This window comes from Choloepus didactylus, chromosome 4 (genome assembly GCF_015220235.1).
Source record: "Choloepus didactylus isolate mChoDid1 chromosome 4, mChoDid1.pri, whole genome shotgun sequence".
Lineage (NCBI taxonomy): Eukaryota > Metazoa > Chordata > Mammalia > Pilosa > Megalonychidae > Choloepus > Choloepus didactylus.
The window spans coordinates 70,318,484-70,337,828 of NC_051310.1; the positions used below are offsets into that span (position 1 = coordinate 70,318,484).

The window sequence follows — 19,345 nt, forward strand, 5'->3', positions numbered from 1 at the left end:
AGGAAGGCTTTTCTCAGGCTAGTGATGGGGCTTTCAGGATCTTCTGTGGGATTAAAGCAGTACGGTATTGACGTGGAAAATAGAAGTAGATCATTGTACCATAATAGAGAACTATAAGGTAAATGACACTATACGTGAGAGTTTTACGTATAACAGAGTGTTATTTATGGTAAGTGGGGAAAGTTTATTTATTAAATGGTATTGATAAAACTGGCTATCTGGGGGGAAAAAGCATTGAACCTGTAGGTTGTCCAATATACAAATGAATTTCAATTCGTTTGAATATGTAAATGTTAAAAAATAAATAATCTGCATTCACCCCACAAAAAAACCAAGCAACATTAGAAGACAATACTGAACAATTCGGGGGCAGAGAAGACTTTCCTAACCAGGCCTAGGAATCCAGGAGGCATAAAAGAAAACTCAGACATACTTGACTGTATAAAAATTTAAAAGCATTTTATGGCAAAATAAACTACAATCAACAATTTAATTAAAAAAAAAAAAACCTTTAGAGAAAAATATTTGCCAAAAGACAGAAAAAGGGTTAATATTTATCACATGAAAGCTCTCACAAATTAACTTGATAAGAAGGTAGCAAACGATACAATAGGAAAATGAGCGAAAAGTACAGAGTTGATTCATAGAAGAACAAGGCTGTCTGCCTGGAGTGAGGGAAACACGGATTACAGGAAAGCAAGGTGTTCCTTCCTGCTTATCAGACTGGAGGGGAGGTTTGGGAGGCAAAAACGAGGAAGTGGGTATTCTTAGTTACTGATGGTAGAAATATGAATTGTTACAACCTCTTTGGAAAAATTATTAAAATCATCTGCAAATCTTAAGGATGGGGATTGTATTGCTTCTGCCCATTTTGTACGAATGTTATACAGAAGGAATGAATTAATATCTAAGAACTTACCTGGAGAACTCTAGCAGTGCCCCCAAAGTCTTTTGCATGTTTCACAAATGGGCAGTATGAATGTTTATATGACTCATCTGATCCCGTGGTCTTGATGTGTGCTGAGACTTCGAGACTGTCCCACAGAATTCAGAAAAGATGGCATGTTTTAAAATGTTTTATGCCAAAACTCACTAAAAGGTTTGTAAGTGGTCTTGGTTTTAGGCATAACTTTGCTCACACAAGCCAGTGTATTTCCTGGGGGGAAATTTGTTTATTCTGGGTATTCAGGATTTCATTATAGTGAATAATGGTGCGGTTCTGGCTTAGTACATTGCGTCCCCACCTCTGGGCTGAGAAGCTTTCCTTCCTTCTTTATTCCAAAGAAACAAGAGGCACCTGTACTCTGGGAGACGAGTTTGCTAGGAAGTAAGCGCTTTCTAACTTCATCTTTAGATAGGTCAGTATTTTATATTCACCTTGACACATTTGAACGGTCTCTTCCACATACATGTGAGCTTGCACACATTTCTGGGACATTTTTTTTCCAGCTCATGTAGCTTTTAGGGGACTTACAGAATAAATAGTATTTTAGAAAACACATTTTGTGCATACACTTTAAACTCCTGTCATTTTGATAAATTTGCTATCGGAAGATTCCCTCCAGAAAAGTCACTCCAAGCACTCTCTCTCACTTGCTCTGACTTCAGTATGAGATTCAGATCTATTAGCACATCTTCCCAAAGAAGCAGATGTTTCAGTTTATGGTGGAGGGACGACATCTGGGCATTACACAACAGACTTGGCTCCACTTCCTGCTGCATGCTTTACCGTTTCTGCTTTGGCACTGATTTCTTACTGACATGATTTGTATAATATGTTGGTCCCATAGACATTTGCTTAATAATCTGTTTTCCAAGATGTTTGTCCCACGTGCCCTAAAGCAGTGGTTCTCAACCAGGGATGATTTTGTCCCTCCAGAGGATATTTGGCAGTGTCTGGAAACATTTTTGGCTGTAATAACTGGGGGGGAAGAGGTGCTGCTATTACGTAACGTATAAAGGCCAGGGGTGCTGCTAAACCTCCTGCGTGCATGGACAGCCTCTATCCTAGACACTTACACAGTCCAAAGTGCCACCAGTGCCAAGGTGGACAAGCCCTGTCTTAGAGATGTTGATTTTCTCATTTTAGGCTTTCCACTTCCCTGCCTGCAGTATAAGGAGTGTACACTGAGTTATGGATATTTTAGAGTCTTGTGGGGTCTTTTGTAAGTGCTGTAAAAAATTCCTCTCTCACTTACACACACACACATACACACACACACACACACACATGCACTTCTTTAGTTGTTCACTCATCTGAAAGATAAATTCCAAGCAGGCCTTTCTTCTCCCCAAGGGATCAGGATTTGGCATTAATGATTATTGCTGGAGGTTCTTGGATCTCTTGCCTTGACCTTCCCCTCTTGAAGGCTTGCTCTACTGCATCCTGGTTTCTAGTTTGCTCTGTTTGTTTAAAAATATTCCATGTAGTCCTCCCCTTGGTTTGCCAAAGGAGTCTGTCAGTCTGACCTTGCTTTGGGGGCCTCGGTCTAGTTGCTTGCACATTGGTTTAGTTCAAGTGCCTTTTCCCCCGTAATAATGCATTCTGTGCGTCTTTCTAGACACTTTAATTCTGAACTTGCCTGACTTTGAAACATTTGCAGGAAAAGAATTTGCAGTCAAGTGTTTTTGTCCATAAAACCTGAGGCATATTTCTGGCTAACTATATTTCTGTTGCTTTAGTAAATATAACACAACTTTAGTTGGAACATGCCTGACTTATCTAGAGGCTATTTTAACAGCAGGGAATGCAATACATTGACAAGTAGGCCCAGAGCAATCTGATGCTCAGAAAGGAGCTTTCTCTTACAGGAATTAATTGTTCTGTGGCAGTGAATTAATAAATAATGACCCTAAACAGAGGATCATATATTTTATACAATTATACCCTCAGCAGTGCTCATGGGCTCTATTTCATTTAAATCCTCTGAACAATTTTCTAATAAAAAATAAGTAGCCACTCTCATTTTAACTCCAAACTGCAAATCAAACATAAGCTTAGCTTGCCAAGTTAACTCGTCAAAATCAGACACTTGCTTAAAAAATAATAGTGGGAGAAAAATCAAGTACAGAATACAGGACAGGTGAAGTCAAAATAGATGTGTTAGGCAGTGATAGTCTTGAGCCCACCTGGGAAGTGGGTACAGGACGTTCCAGGGGGCAGGAGTGGAGGGTGATGTGGGGAAAGCTGACGGCCGATTCTGCTCTATTGTCCCCATCCCCCCATCTTGCAAATGCAGCCCCTGAGGCACCCAAGGGTCACTCTTCTGAGCCCTGCACACCCTCTTTTTCCTGCTGCCTCTCACTTAGCAGATGTGTCACCTCATCCAGTGAGATGAGCCTTAAAGCACTGTCCACATGGAAGGCATCACCCTTAACCACTGAGAATTCTGGAACTGGCTGCTGAGTTGTGTTTATAAATAAATGCTTTCCAGGGGAGGGATTTTGTGAGAAAGGGTGGAGCAGCTTGATGCAGAAATGAACTTGGAGACAGCTTGGAGGGGTAGTGTAGGCTGCTCCTATTTGAGAACGGGCTTGTTCTTCAACAGGCTTGCTTCCAAAAGTGGTCAGGAGTGCTCTGCCCAAATTGGCAGAAGTCCTTGAGCTATTCTGTCTGAAGCCAAACCGAGGAAGCAGCATTCCTGCCCCAGTGAGAGCTCAGCCACCCTATGAGCCCAGAGGGAGGTTGCCCAGGTGAGAAGCCTCAGGAGGACAGGGTCTCCCTGTGGCCACTTTCCAAACCCTTGGCCCAGCACATTCCCAGCAGCAGATGGTTCTCAGTGAGCAGAAGAGCTGGAGGCAAAGTCCAGTTGTCTCATCCCTCCATCTGCTCAGGCCACTTGTAGCCAGAAGCACGATTTGGTGGCTTTTGACTTGGGACCAGACGCTTCTAGTTGTTTGCAAATAGGCAGGTGTTTCTGCAAATGGACTGAAATGTGGTATTCTGTGTCTGTGTCAAAAACGCATGTAAATCTGGAACTGCCTGCCTTCTAGTCCTTTTCTAGGCTTTGCGATCTCTTATTTTTGGGCCACAGTGGCCTCTGGGCTGCACGGTTTTTTGTTTTTTTTTATTTTTTTTTTTAAATACAGTTTTATTGACATTTATTCACATACCCTACAGTCATCCACAGTGTACCATCAGTTATTCACAGTACCATCATATAGTTGTGTTTTCATCACCATAATCAACTTGTGAACATAGTTCCAAAAAATAAAATAAAATAAATAAAATAAGAATAAAAATAAAAGTAAAAAAGAACACCCAAAACATTCCATCCCCCAATCCCACCCTATTTTTCATGTAGTTTTTGTCCCCATTTTTTCTACTCATCTGTCCATATTCTGGGTAAAGGGAGTGTGAGCCAGGAGGTTTTCACAATCACACGGTCACACAACGTAAGCTACATAGTTAGACAATCGTCTTCAAGAATCAAGGATACTGGCTTGAGCTGCAGAGTTTTAAAGGCTAAAAATGAAGAGTTTGGGGCTTGGAATTTTACGAAGATGTCCCAAGATGTTCCTCGGTTGGGTTATGAGGTGAGATGGGCTTTCAACACTGAAAGCCTCCCCGGGGGCTGCGTGAGGACCCGGAGTCAGGAACTTCCCCGATTCTGCCACTTCCTGGTTGTGTGACTCCCTGGGTCAATTTCTACATCTGTAAAAGGGAGCACAGTTTTAGGACTGTGTAAGGACATAGTGGGTGCCTGGCTCATAACGAATCGTGATGAACAGTGAATTGGTTATCTTGCCTGTTATTATTATCTAGATGACAATGGTGTCTCAGTATTGACAGGGATTTGGTGCCCAGACCTCTCGCTTGTGTTGGCAGAAAGACTTGCCCCATCCCTTCAGCATTTGGGAAACTTGTACAGAAGGTCCACTTGTGAAAAACATTTCTCAGTCTCTCACTTGAGGCTCGGAACACAATGTGCTTCAGTGGTTAGCAGGTCCAGAAGAAGGTAAATAAGTACAAGGAATGCTTGGAACATTGTATGCACCATCAAAGGTTACCCTTTTTAAAAAAAGAAAGAGAAAGTGTGCGATTACATGCACAGATTCCGTGACTGCTTTTCCGGATGGGCTCACTTGGCAATGCAAAGGTGAAGAGAGAGGGGCTGAGGCTGAGGGTGTGGAGCCTGGGGCCGTGGCCCCTGACCCTCCTGGGTGGTGGTGAGCCTGGGGAGGCCTGTGCACATCTCCGTTCTCTGTGGGAGCCTGGCCCCACCCCGACCTGGGTGTCCAGTGCAGCCCCCCTTGGCTGGCCAGTTGCTCTGACGCCCTGTGCCGTGACCCACCTTCTTCTCCCCCAATGTCCTCTTTTCCTAGCTCCCAGGACCTTTCCTGACTCCTTCCCAGTGTCTGCTCAGCCACCCCTACAGGCTTCACTTTAGCACTTCCATCTCTGCATCCAGCTCTCCTCTCTGCTGTTCTTTCCACTTTCTCCCTGCTCAGTGATTGTGGGCGTTCTCACTTCTATGCCAACGAGCCCCACATTTGTATCTTACCTCCCTGTGTCTTCAGTCCTGCAGATCCTAATTCCAAATCATTGTCCGTGTACCCAGCCCACCGTCCCTGCCAGCACCTCGAACTCAAAAATTCCTCAAACTTGGACTTCCTGTCCCTTCCCAAAGCACCTCACCTAGTCCCCAGGACTGGAGGCTGCAGTCACCCTCGCTCCCATTCTCCTCCTCTCCCCCTTCCTGGTGTCAAATCACATAGGCTGTACTTTCACACTCCCAAGCCCATCCTTTCTTTCCTGTGTCTACTTCAGATTCCTGTGACCAGGGTGGCTTTTGATCTCACCCTGTCTTGTCTCTGGTTTGGGTACTGCCCTTCCTAATCCCACCCCCTCTGCCTCTGCCCTGAGTCCCACTCTTGGGGTGGGCTGGACGAAGAGATTCTTTTCATCTTGGTGATCTAATTCTGATGCCACCTCTTCCAGGAAGCAGTCCCTGATTGCCTGATCAAAATAAATGTTCTTCCTCTCAGCTTGTTGACTGTACTAAAAAGAAATGGAGTGCTCCAACCTTAGAAACCTCCATCTGCTCTTTCTCTTGCTTCCTCTGTTTTCTGCTCATCCTAACCCAAGACACATCCCTGTTTTGGTTGCTCTAGCTGGAGGTGGGATAACTTTAAAGGGGAAAGCAAGGGAGGAAAGTGCCCAGTGTCACCCTGTCCCCCCATCCCCAGCACCTTAAGCAGAGTGTCTGTCTGGGGCAGATGCTGGGTCCACAGGGTGGGCAGGCTCCCTTGTGTAGTCATGAATATAATTTGGAATTAAAGCTGGCGTTTTTGGAACAGTATGCAGTAAAATATGTATAACTTTATAAACTTATAAAGTTGTTAGATAACATAAGGGTAAGAAAACCAAATGTAACCAAATGTATATACATGTTACAAACATCTTAAACTTCTCATTCACCTCCCAAATTACCAAAAAGCTGATGAAGCAAGCATCTCCAACTGGAAGATATGCTGAGGGCCACAGTGAACAGACCCCTCTGTGTGTCACACAGCGTCTCGTGAAGAGCCCTCTCAGCAGACATGGGTAAAATTCCTGGGCAAACATTAGCTGCTCTTTTGTGTTCACAGTATTAGCACTAAACTCAAATGATCGTGTTGCCTTACTGATGTTGTGCAATTTCCTCTAAGTGAAATCAGAGATGAGTGTGCCTCTTCCTCTTAGGTCTTCCCCATTTAGCCCCAAAGGAAAATTATAAATGCAGTGATTTCATTCATTACATCACAGACCAGGCTGGAGACCTGTGATAATACAGCTCATATTATTGCAGAGGCAGGGGTTCACCATTTTATCACTCTCGAGGCGAATTGTTTTCCAGGGTTGTAACTGGTTTGGGTAAAGTTGGAATCTCTTATCATCTTAAGGAAATATTTTATTCCTTTACTATTAGAGAAAACTGTAGCCAATAACCTAAATGCAAATCTACTTGAAAATAATGTATCGAAGGTCAAGTATGATTTCCTCATTTCCTGCATATTTTTTACTTTAAGAGTTTTGGTTTTAGGAAATAGATCCCTCCTTCCCCACTTTGGAGAGATTTATAAATACATTATAGTAAACCTTTAGAGATTGTAGAGATACTGTAGACATTGGAGGGGATGTGAGTTTGAAACTGAAGATTCTGATGTGCTTTGAGAAATAAAACATGGACAAAACATTTCTGAAGAGTAGTCATTAAAGACTGCATTAATAAAGTATTTAAAAAGTAGCATAGCAATCATTTCTGGGCCAAAAAAAAAAAAATGCTTTTCAACTACTTAAAGCAATTCCTTTAAATTCCGTAGGTCAAACACCTCCTCTTATGAAATTATTAGCTTCATAACCTTGAAAACATAATTAGTACAAGTGAATAGATGAATTCAGCCTAAACAAGTAACCAAGAATGATGAATTAAGGGCCCTTCACATTTTTTCTACTGCCTGTCTTTAAATAACATCTGTCATTAGTCACCCTCATGTTTCCATGTTGTTTCACACCCGCTTTTGTTGTTTTGGACAACAACAAAAAAATACAAATAAGAACTGCAAGACTTGGCATGACCAGTTATAAAATGTTAGCAGATTTCCCCAGATGAAGACAACAAATCATCCAAGCCTCACTTTAGTGTGAGGAGACATTTGAAATAATCTGTGTAACACCTTCCTTTAGAGCAAGTGAGCCAGGGGCCCAACCACCTCAGGTTCTCAGTGAAAGTGGGCCTGGCCAAATCTATCAAAGACGTACTTTTGCCCAAGGTTCCCAGGCTGTTGGATTCCTTTGAACATAAGACGTTTTTATCACTATCCCTTTCATCTCATTTGATTTTATTTAAAGACATGCAGTAGAGAAAATGTGAAGGGCCCTTAATTCATCATTCTTGGTTACTTGTTTAGGCTGAATTCATCTATTCACTTGTACCAATTATGTTTTCAAGGTTATGAAGCTAATAATTTCATAAGAGGAGGTGTTTGACCTATGGAATTTAAAGGAATTGCTTTAAGTAGTTGAAAAGCATTTTTCTGTTTGTTTGGTTTTGTTTATTTCAAAAACATCCCACATTTTCCATTAATGTTCTTTGAATTCTTGGATTAATACTCTGAGTTGAAATCATTCAGGAATTGTAAGCAGAGAACTAATCAGAAGGGACTGGTTTTCATTTCTGTGAAATAACAGTGCTCCATATTTGGAATCTTTATGAAACAGTCCCCATTTCAAACTGCACATTGTCATTGTTTCCCCACATTCTAATGCCTTATCCATATCCTCTCATGTGCTTTCACTTTGTGGGGAGAAAGAAACTCACTGGGGTTTTTAGTCAGTCTTGCTCTCCATTATTTTCTCGAGAAGCAGTTTCTTCTCCGGTGTGGATATCATAAAGTTAAGTGCTGATGGACTTTCTAGTTTGCTGCACAGTCTAGAAGTCTGAGCCAACAGGAAGGGAGAAACATCTGGCTTCTGCTTCTATGCAGAATACAGAAATGGTGGGTATTAACTTTCTATTGCTTTGTAATAAAATGCCCCTAGTTTAGCAGTGTAAACAGGACAAATTTACTATTTCATGGTTTTGTGGATCAGGAGTTGAGACATGGTTGGCTGGGTCCTCTGCTCAATGTCTCACGAGTCTGCAGTCAAGCTGTTGGCCCTGGCTTCAGTTCATCTGGGCTTAGCGTCTTCTTCCAAGCTCTTTTAGGTTCATAGCAGAATTTACTTCCTTGTGGTTGTGAGACAGAGCTCCCATTCTCTTGCAAGCCTTGGTCAGAGGTCTCTCCTGCCCTCAGGTGCTTGCCACATGGTCCCCTCCACATGCCCTGTTCCACTTTGAATCTCTGACTTCCTCTGTCCCTGACCTCTAGACCCAGATTTAGCTGGCTCGCCTGATTAGGTCAGGCCCACCCAGATACTTTCCCTTTTGACTAACTCACAGTCCACTGATTAGTAACCTTAATTATATCTGCCAGAGTGATATCCCATCATAGTCACAAGTTCACCTCACTCAAGGGAGGGGATTGTACAGGGCATAGATACCAGAAGTAGGTGGGTCTTGGGGCCAGTTTAGAATTCTGCTACCACACAAGGGTAGCTCCTGTTTTTAGAAGGAATATTATGTGTGGAAATGAAATAGTGAATTTGAAACTATTTGCTGTTTCCTAAAATTGCTCAAACAAAACCACAGTACTGAGTATGATTACTATTTTAAATGTTACTGCTTGGAAAAAATGAAGCCCATGAGTGTTGGGATAATTCTGTGGTCCCTGGACAAGTGTAGGCATTTTCCCCAGTTAGGGTTAGAAGGAGGGTGATTGCAGGAGGCTACAGAGGCCTGGGAATTCCTGGGATTTTCCCAGTAGAGGGGAAGGCTCACAATATCCTGCCCACTGTGCATATAATGCACAGTGACCTGAGGAAGCAGGCAGTCTCAAATCCTTTACACCCATCCCTGCTTATAAAAACCTAAAGAAGAGTGTTACTAACATTCCATGGTTACAGTATTGCATAAGCGGACTTATTTATATCTTCTCTGTGGTGCTTTTCCTGTGCACAGATGTGAGCGTGCATGTGTTGGGTGGGTGGGAGGAGGGTGGAGTAAACTGCTGCATGTGTGTAAATGGCTGGTGCTGCCCCTGCCCCACCCTCTTCCTGCACCCGCCCCTCCTTGTCTGTAGTTAGTGTCAGCTTGTCCTCCCTGCCAGCCAGGAGGCAGGGCAGACAGGGGAAAATAGCACACCCTCTGTGAAAAAGGAGAGAGGCGCCTTTATGTTTATAGGAGTCATAAAAAGAGGGAAAATGAGTAAGAGAGAGGCAGGGGCGGGGAGCATGTCCAGAGGTGGGACACTGGGTCTGGTGGTGGTGTCCTCCAGGGCTCTGTCTTGCTGTTCTTTCCCTGACAGTTCCTGGGATAAAGCTGTGGTACTCTTCACCCCCCCATCTCCCTGCACCCCCAGCACCACCCCATACCGCGGGGTTGTAGGAAGCCCGGCCACCCGCAGCAGCCCCGCCCTGCGGCCCCGCACCGCCGCGTGGGGAGCCCGCGCTGCCCCGAGCGCTCGCAGCGCCGCGGTCCTGGCTCCCGGAGCTCCCCGCCGGCTGATGTCGCCCTGTCGCCCCAGGCTCTGCGCGGGGCTCCGGGTTCCCAGGCGCATCCCTGCAGGAAGCTTGTCGTGATGTTCTGGTGGGCTGGGCAAGAAGGGGAAACCTATCGTGTTTGCAGGAAGTTAGCATAAATGAATGCGGGATGTGCAGCGCCACCGCAGGGAGGCCCTTTTCCTCCCCGCCCTCACCCTTCTCCCTCCTCCTCCTTCACACCTCCTCCCCTCACCCACCCTTCCTCCTCCACCCTCCCTCTCCTCTGCTGCTCCTCTCTCGTCCCTCTCTCCTTTTCCATACCTACCCACCACTCCTCCCCTCCTCCTCCCCCTCCCCCACTCTTCCTCTATCTTTTTTACCGTCCTGGGGTGAGACCCAAAGCCTGTCCAGTCCATTCATTAGCATAGGCTGCCCTCCTCAGTGACAAGGTCCTACTTATCTTTTTGGAAACTTTCTTCTGAAAGGGCAGGCCCTTTCAGATTCCTTTGTACTTCCTCTAAGAACCCCATAAATGGACGTGATAAAGAAGAAAGACTAATGCTATAAAGTCAAGGTATGACCTTTGGAAAAGGAAACGGGATCATGGTTAGAGTTTTGCTTTCATCTAGCAAACATCAAGGTCCTCCGTCTCTCCATTCTGAGACAGAAGAGGTCACCGTGTTTGGCAGTGACCAAGCAGCCAGCCCGGTGACTGGGTGCCTTTCCACTCTCTGTCCTGGCGTCGGGGATGGTGCCTGATGGGATGGGCCTTGGGGTGACCAGCTGGGCCCCTCTGTCTTCTGGGCTAACCGTGGTGGGCTCAGGTCACTGGCAGGCGGTGGGACTTGTCCCAGCCAGGAGGCAGCTTTGAAGAATTCCTTGGCATTGAAGAGGGTACTGGGTTGGCAGAGGGAGGATGTCTTTGTGGGTTACCTTAGGGGCTGGGCCCTAGGGCCCCCAATGGGTGCTGTCTCCTTGTTTAAGCCTTGCCTTGCATTTGTTTGGGAGGACAGAGGTTGGATCTAATTTGTCTTTGTTCACCCTGTAGCACCCAGAATTAGGCTTTGCACATAATTGTTCTGGCAGATCTTGAATTAGAGGCATACCTGAAAATAGAGGCTTAAAACGGAAGAGGATACTTCTCTTTCAGCATCTAGGCAATGATTTCTGGCAACCCCTACATTTGCTTTCCAGGGGCTCCCTCCAATCCAGACTATGGGACAAAATACATGGGTAAAAAATTTGTGGATGGCTTCCTAGCGCTCCAAATCCTCTGTGCTCCTTATCAAAAACTCAGGAATCAGATAAATGTGGTTCGCAGGGTCTAGCTTGAGATCCAAACTTGCCATCCAAATTCCTGCCCTTTGGGAACTTTGTTAAAGAGTGGATTTATATGAGAGGGGAGGAGATCAGTAAAAAGGTGATGGTTAAAATGAAATGTGTTTTCCTGCTTTTTTCTTTAATAATAGCACTCAGAGGATTTTCTCATGCTCTCTCCTATAACATATGTTGAAATAAATTCATGTTCCTTTGCTTATTTAAATATGGACAAAACTACCCTTAAGGAACTCTTTAAAAATGCCTTTTTTTGGATGGAATTGGTATATTTTTCCAAAGTAAAAAAAAAAAAAAAAAAAAAAATCAAACCTACAAATAATGTCTTCATCTAAATATCTATGGATAGTCACTCATGAGTTTTTGAAGGTTGACTCTTTTTGATGTTGTTGTAAGTGACGGTACATATACTATTTACTTAATCTTAAATGATGCTAAGATTTCACTTCTGCAGATGAGGAGAATGAGATGTAAGAGAGGGTAGCCTGATGGTGGAGCCAGAATCAAACCCAGACCACAGGACTCAACCCCTGTCTTCCTAAATGCCTGCGGACTCACGCTGCTAACCTGCCAGTTTAGATCCAGTTTCACAGATTTAAAATGTCTTAATAAATGTGATTTTTTTCTTTTATTTTGTTGAAACACACATAACCCACCATTTACCATTTTAACCATTTTAAAGCATACAACTCAGTGGCATTTAGTACATTTGCAAGGCTATACAACCATCACCTTTATTTAGTTCTAGAATGTTTTCATCACCCCCAAAGAAGACCTTGTACCCTTTATGCAGTCATTCTCTCGCCTCCCCTCCCCCCAGCTCCTGGCAGCCAATAATCTTCTTTCTGTCGTGATAGATTTGCCTATTCTATGTATTTCATGTATAGCCAATCCTCAGTATTTGCAGATTCCAAATTTGCAAATTCACCTACACCCTAAAATTTATCTGTAACCCCAAAATCAGTACCTACAATGTTCCCACCATCCTTCATGAGCATGCACGGAGCAGTGAATAATTTGTCACCTGACATGCACTTTTCAGCTGAGGTCGAACAAAGCGATGGTCTGTCTTCACTCCCTGTTTCAGGTCTCCTACCACAAACAAGTGTCCTTTTCGTGGTATGGTTAATGCCACTTTTTTTCTTTTTTTGCATTTTTGAGAATTTTTTTGTTGGTGATTTCACCGTTCAAAGTGGCCCCCAAGTGTAGCGCTGAAGTGCTGTCTAGCGTTCCCAGCACAGGAAGGCTGTGATGTGCGTTATGGAGAAAATGTACGTGGGGTGAGTTTTGCTCAGGCATGAGTTAGTGTTATTGTCTGTGACTTTGTTGAATGTTAATGAATCAATAATATGTATTAAATAAAGGTTTTTGAACAAAAATACACATGAAGCAAGGATATGTATTTCTCATTTGACAAAAGTGTTGTGGCCAGAGGCTCACAGGAACAGAGTTCTGTTTCTCCCGGGATCACTGGTTATCTGTTCATTGATTCAACCTTCAGGTGACTTTATAGAACGTAATTACTGCAATAACAAGAATCGGCTGTAGATGAAATCACATCATATGTGGCCTTTGTGAATTTTTTTTAAGAAAACTTTTTATGATGGACATTTTCAGCATACACAAAAGCAGAAAGTATTATTAAATGAGCCCCATCTAACTCCCACCAAGATTGGATGATCATCAACCATTTGCCAACCCTGTTAATAAAAGTCTCTTTACCAGGGAAGAAAAGAATTACGTGAACCGATACTGGAAAGACATCCGTGTGGGAGACTTTGTCCGCCTCTGCTGCAATGAAATCATCCCAGCCGACATCCTCCTGCTGTCCTCAAGTGACCCCGACGGACTGTGCCACATCGAGACTGCCAACCTGGACGGTGAGACCAACCTGAAGCGGAGGCAGGTCGTCCGCGGCTTCTCGGAGCTCGTAAGTGACTGTGCCTGGCTCATGCCTGGGAACCACACGCAGACAGCCGCCTCTGGGGCCAGCCCTTTTGGGGTTCAGGACCTTTGCTTGCCTTCTCAGGACAGGTCCTCCCAGCCTGTCCCCCCAGGCCACTCTTCCCGTTAGGTGCAGCCGGGTGAGGCTCTGAGGGGACCCTGGTTTTCCCCATGCCCGATGCATGCCGCTGTGGGAAGCAGAACTCACGTTTTATTGATTGGCAATTCCACTTTACACTTTGGAGTTTCTCGGAACTGTATTTGGAGTCCCTGTAAAGTTACAAAGAACATTTACAACCAGCAAACTGCTGACATTTAGTGAGCTGTTCCTTAAGCAAGAATTAATAGGCTCTTCCTGTCGCTGTAGCTTAGAATGTAGTCTCCCTCTGGGAATTCTTCATTTCAGCCTCGGGGTTTCTGTAACTGCATCCTTCCTTGGAGGAGTGTGCCAGCCACCTCTCCCAGCCACCACTCACAAATGCACAGCAATATCAGGAAGGAGAAATAGGAAGGGAAACCACCACCTGTTGGCCAGAAGATCTATACTTGATCAGGGTGTGTATCAGGAGTGAGTGAAACAGTCTCCCATCCTTGCCAGGCTTGCAGAGGATGCAGGTGTGCTAACTCCAGGTGAAATTAAAGCAACACGAGCCCCACGGGACTAGGAAATACCTTGGAAGGAAAATGAACATGCCTTCTGACCTCACCCTGTCCTAGGTTTTTCTGAATCATGCTGGGGTCTTGCCATCAGCGTAGACTGAAGTCTGCTTTAAGAATTGGCCCAAGGAGATGTGTTCTTTTACTGACAATTAGGCTGCCATTGGGGATTTCCTTCCCTGGGTTACACAATGCTTGCTCCATAATTTCCTATGGGGGAAAGTTTTCTCAGAACCAGATGTGCTTGACTGGAGACTGTGGCTTCCTTTTATAGCCGATGGATCTAGGCAAGTGTACTGTCAGCATTCGGGGGGTGAGGAAATTTCACTGTAGAACTTATTGGGGGTTCAAACGTTCGCTTCCCACTCATGAAATGTCGAGCCATTCACCCTCAATCTCCCTGACAACCAAAGATGCCTCTCCATACTTCTGAAAGGCCAGAGTGATCCTGCACACCATGGATTTCCCACTTTGGGCTGATAGGTGTTTCTGGGCCAGATATTCAGTGCACCTCCTACAAATAACTATCAGCATTCTGGCTTGTATTTCTACCCTTTCTCCTTTCTGCCATGATTGCCTCATTTACTTATTTTTTTTTTAACTTTCTTTTGTGCCAAGTATATTTTTGTAAGCCACCTCAAATCTTTCTTGGAATCAGGCAAAACATGCCTAAAAAATTAAAATTAGTATTTTTATTTAAAATTGGAGTGTTCTCAGCCCACATCAGGAGAGCAGATGAAAGTGGTTGTTATAGACCCTTGAGTCCCAGCGCCAGCAGTTTTCAACTTCCACAGTGACTTTGCTCCAGAGTTTGATAATCAGTGTGGGCCACATTTGGGGTGCCCTCCTGCACCCCATGCACACATGCCTGTGTGCTCTCATGTGGTCAGCCTTACGCCCAGGCCCTCCCCACCACTCCCACTGGTCCTGCCCAAGAACCCCAGCATCCCCAGTTCCCCAATTCTCCCCAGGGGAAAAATAAGTGCATTAACTAACATTGAAATCAACATGCAGGCAGCGAGTGTCTGCTTTCTCCATTCAGCTGGTCTTAGCACAGAGTTCAAGAGGAGGCTGTGGGCTACGGGGCAAACAGGCTCATTCTCACTGTCCCCCAATCCCCCAGAAGAGCTCCCAGTTTGCAAAAAGGCCAGTTTTTTTTTTTTTTTAAATTCAGTTTTGTAGAGATACATTCACATACCATACAGTCATCCATGGTGTACAATCAACTGTTCATAGTACTGTCATATAGCTGTGCATTCATCACCCCAGTCTATTTTTGAACATTTTCCTTACACCAGAAAGAATGAAAATAAGAGTAAAAAACAAAAGTGAAAAGGAACACCCAAATCACCACCCCATCCTACCCTATTTTTCATTTAGTTTTTGTCCTCATTTTTCTACTCATCCATCCATACACTGGGTAAAGGGAGTGTGAGCCACAAGGTTTTCACAATCACACTGTCACCCCTTGTAAGCTGCATTGTTATGCAGTCATCTTCAGGAGTCCAGACTGCTGGGTTGGAGTTTGATGGTTTCAGGTATTTACTTTTTGCTATTCCAATACATTAAAATCTAAAAAGTGTTATCTATATAGTGCATAAGAATGTCCACCAGAGTGACCTCTCAACTCCATTTGAAATCTCTTAGCCACTGAAGCTTTATTTTGTTTCAGTTTGCATCCCCCTTTTGGTCAAGAGGTTTTCTCAATCCCACGATGCGGGTCCAGATTCATCCCCAGGAGTCATATCCTGCGTTGCCAGGGAGATTTACACCCCTGGGAGTCAGGTCTCACGTAGCAGGGAGGGCAGCGAGATCACCTGCTGAGTTGGCTTAGCTAGAGAGAGAGGAAAAAGGCCAGTTTTTAATATAAACCAGTGTGTGTGAATATCTAATTGGTGAAACTTCCAACAGCGTGGGGAAAACTATGGTAACATTTAAGAACGAGGGTGCAAAGTGTATGTATTTGGGAGCAGGGTGGTCAGATTTGAAGAATAACTTCCTTGTTTCATATCCTTTACTCTCCTTCGATGACTGAACCCAGTAATATCTAAAGGCCTCCCCAGCCCACTTTTTCCCCAAAAAACAACTGGAAACACTAAAACAACAAATGGTGCTTTATGCAAATGAGCTGATTGTAAGGCTGATGTTTATAATTCAGGATGGCCCTGACAGATGTGTCCATACCATTCAGGGCCCCCCTGAATGCCTGTGTGAGTAAATAGAGGTGAACCATAATCAAGTCAAAATGATCAAAATTAACAACCCAAACCTGCTCAAAACAGTTTCTTTATCAGCATTCAAACTCTTCAGTATATACACACATTCTTGACTCTATGACTGGCATGTTTTTTCCACTTTCAGCTTTTGTTCTCTTTCCCCAAATGTCCTAAGACATTTTTACTGGTATTTTTATTCCTTTTCATACGTTAGTATTTTGAAATATATGAAATATCCTATGGAAAATAAAGCAGTAAGTATCTGGTTTTAAAAAGGCCAGCGGTGGAAAAACCAAGGCTCTTTGGCAACATTACAATGCCAAAAGCATTTAAGTTCTCTACATTTCAGTGTGTTTTTCATGGAATAGAGAAGTCAGGTGAAGAACTGATAATGGCATTATCATCAGTCAAGGTTTCTAGAGAAAGAGAACCAATGAACATCTCTATATCTGTATCTATAGGTAGGTCTGTATATCTATAATCTATCTCATCTGTCCACGTGTCTGGCCAGGAACTGGCTCACAGGGTTGTGGGGACTGGCAAGTCTGAATTCCGAAGGATGGGCCAGCAGACTGGAAACTCAGGCAGGAGTTGAAGTAGAATTTCGTCTTCTCTGGGAAACCTCAGTTTTTTGCTCTTAGGGTCTTTCAGCTGATTAGATAAAACCCCTTCTTGTTATTGAGGATAATCTCCTGTATGTGAAGTCAGCTGATTGCAAATATTGACCATACATCCAAAATACCTCTATAGCAACCCCTGGATTAGTGTTGGATTGAATTCCTGGGTACTGTAGCCCAGTCCCGTTGATCCAGAAGACTAATCATCACAGATCCGGACATTGATTTGTATACAAACAAAGAAATATTTCACCAGTTTGATGAATGGTCTGTTGGAAGTGATGGTCCCTAGGAAAACTTAAATTGGAAGTGATTTGGAAAATTCACATCAAGAATAAGAGATAACCTTGGACTTAATGCAGGGACTGGGTGCTGTCAGGAGATGGAAACCTCATGCATTTGAACAGGGAGAGAATTTTTAACAGGGGATGGGGCTGAGGAGGTGGGGGAGGGGTGATTAGATCAGAAGAAGTAAGGAGGAAACTAAAGAATCCAGGGAGAGCAAATGTGGGGAGCAGCCACTCTCCCTAGGACTAAGATCAAAGGAGGAAGCCCCCAGGGGTGAGTCTGACTGCATGGTAGAAGGCACTGCAGCTGTGGCTGAGGAAGTCCCTAGGGTGCCTTGCGGGCAGAACATGCCCCAGTTTGGGTGCCAGGGGAGGCTGTCCGCAGGGAGGTGCCAAACCCCAGAACTGGTTAGATACAGCTTCCTGGATGCCCTGGTCCCTGGGCACCGTTGGAGCTGGGAACTGGAGACACTGCTCCTGGCATTGGATGGACATGGGGTGTCTGGCTCACCGGCTAGCCCTCCAGCCCCATGGGGCTTCAGTCTGCAGTGTTTGGGACCTTGGAGAAGAAACCTGAAGAGCCGTCTGAGCTGGGACACAGGTCTGTCCTGTGTGGGGCTCCTGGTGATGCTGCTGCTCCCCACGGTGAGAGCTGGAGACAGCTGTACCCTGCAGATTCCTGCTGATGGAGAGACCTTGAGTGGCTGCGGTGGAGAAAGGGTCCACACGGGAACCTGGAAGCCCATCCCCATCCGGCATCCCTCCAGCGCCCTCTACTGGCAAGGCAATAACTTGGCTCCTCTCCCTTTTCAGAAATCATTTATGAAATACTCCTTTGCTTGGGGAAGGATGTCAAGAAAAAAGAAAATGGTCCAAGTACTGTAAGAGCTAATCATTTAAGGCCACAGGGACAGATTCATAGAAGGCATGGAAGAAGTGATGTAAATGTCACACCTTTTCACCAGTAGACATCCCTTTATTGAGCTGGGAGGAGTCCTGGGGATCTCCTCCTGGGGGGGCTGAGATTTGAGACTGAGAAGTAGGCATTTGAGAAGTCAAGAAAGGCTTCCAAAGAGAAGGGGCTTGAAATGTGTTCTATGCTAGAATAGAGACTGGGTGCCTTGTATTTTAGGTATATCGCATAGGTCAGACGATGTCTTAGAGGTGGAAATAGGAGTGTATTTAATAAATGGCATTGATCAAAAGTGTACCAAGTTGGGGTGGGGAGCTAAAAGAGAGAAACAGGAGGCAGCCGTGCACGGCCGTCCAGAGGGGCCCCAGACATGGCTGCTGGTGAATAGATGTGGGCCCTTAAATTGCCCAGCATCTCTCCTCTTGCAAAAAAAAACAAGATATTGGGATTTAAAAATAAACACCATCTGAGAATGAACAGAGGAACCCCGATTAGCCACTTAGCTTTCACATTCAAATGCGAGTACCTCATATTTGCTCAGGCTAACTGGGGGCCAGCCTCATCCGAAGCCTGATTTAGTTCTCATGGTGACTCTGAATGAAGAAGCTATTGGTGTCTTCCCATTTGACAGGTGAGGCAGAGAGGAGTTAAATGATCTATAACTTGTGGAACTCTCAGGTGACCCCAAGTCTTACCTGTTTTCCTAGCCCAAGCCCTTGACACTTGCTGTTTTGCTGTTTGGATCCACCCAACTTCTGAATTTCTTTCTTGAGTACGTTAAACTCATGGTGGCAGACTGGGAGCACAAACCCATGAGTGAAAAGTGCTTAGACACATGTTTGAGGTCCAGTTGGCATGGACAGAATGATGTTGCACACAGAGTGTGTGAGGGTGCAGGGCATGGGGCAGATAGTGAGGGGCTCACCAGAGGGACTTGCAGGGTGGCGTTTAAATAGCCCTCAGGGCTCCTGGCTGCCCTTACTTAAGTCACTGCAGGGGCCACCAGGTTCCTGTCAGCTGCATGGGTTGGAGATGAGTCTGGTGAGTAAGTGTGTTTAATGAAGGGGTCATCATGAGGCACGGAACTGTCCGTATAGTCTGTGCAGGACATGTGCATCCATAACTGTCAGGGGATGGAAGTTTGGGGCTGTCTTATGTTAGACCCTCACAGAGATACTCAACTGTTCCTGAAAAGCTCCTCTGCTGCAGAGAGCTGCAGACCTCAGATCTGCAGTAAATGGAGCATCACAAAAGCAGGTGCTTAAACATGTAGCTAGCCCAGCCACTTCCGTTAAGTGGCAGAAGTAGGTACA

The 19,345-nt window shown here is 44.7% G+C and overlaps 1 protein-coding gene across 6 annotated transcripts in view; it reads left to right on the plus strand.

Annotated features, from left to right (window-relative positions):
* ATP10A (ATPase phospholipid transporting 10A (putative)) overlaps positions 1-19,345 on the plus strand; it is a 203,930-nt gene that overhangs the window by 83,501 nt on the left and 101,084 nt on the right. For 5 of the 6 annotated variants that reach the window (XM_037832821.1, XM_037832820.1, XM_037832823.1 and 2 more), the window contains exon 2: positions 13,124-13,328. In XM_037832821.1, coding sequence (XP_037688749.1) covers positions 13,124-13,328 — 205 coding nt within the window. Of the gene's footprint in view, positions 1-13,123; positions 13,329-19,345 lie in introns of those variants that run through there. The other variant, XM_037832825.1, reaches the window with a different exon arrangement.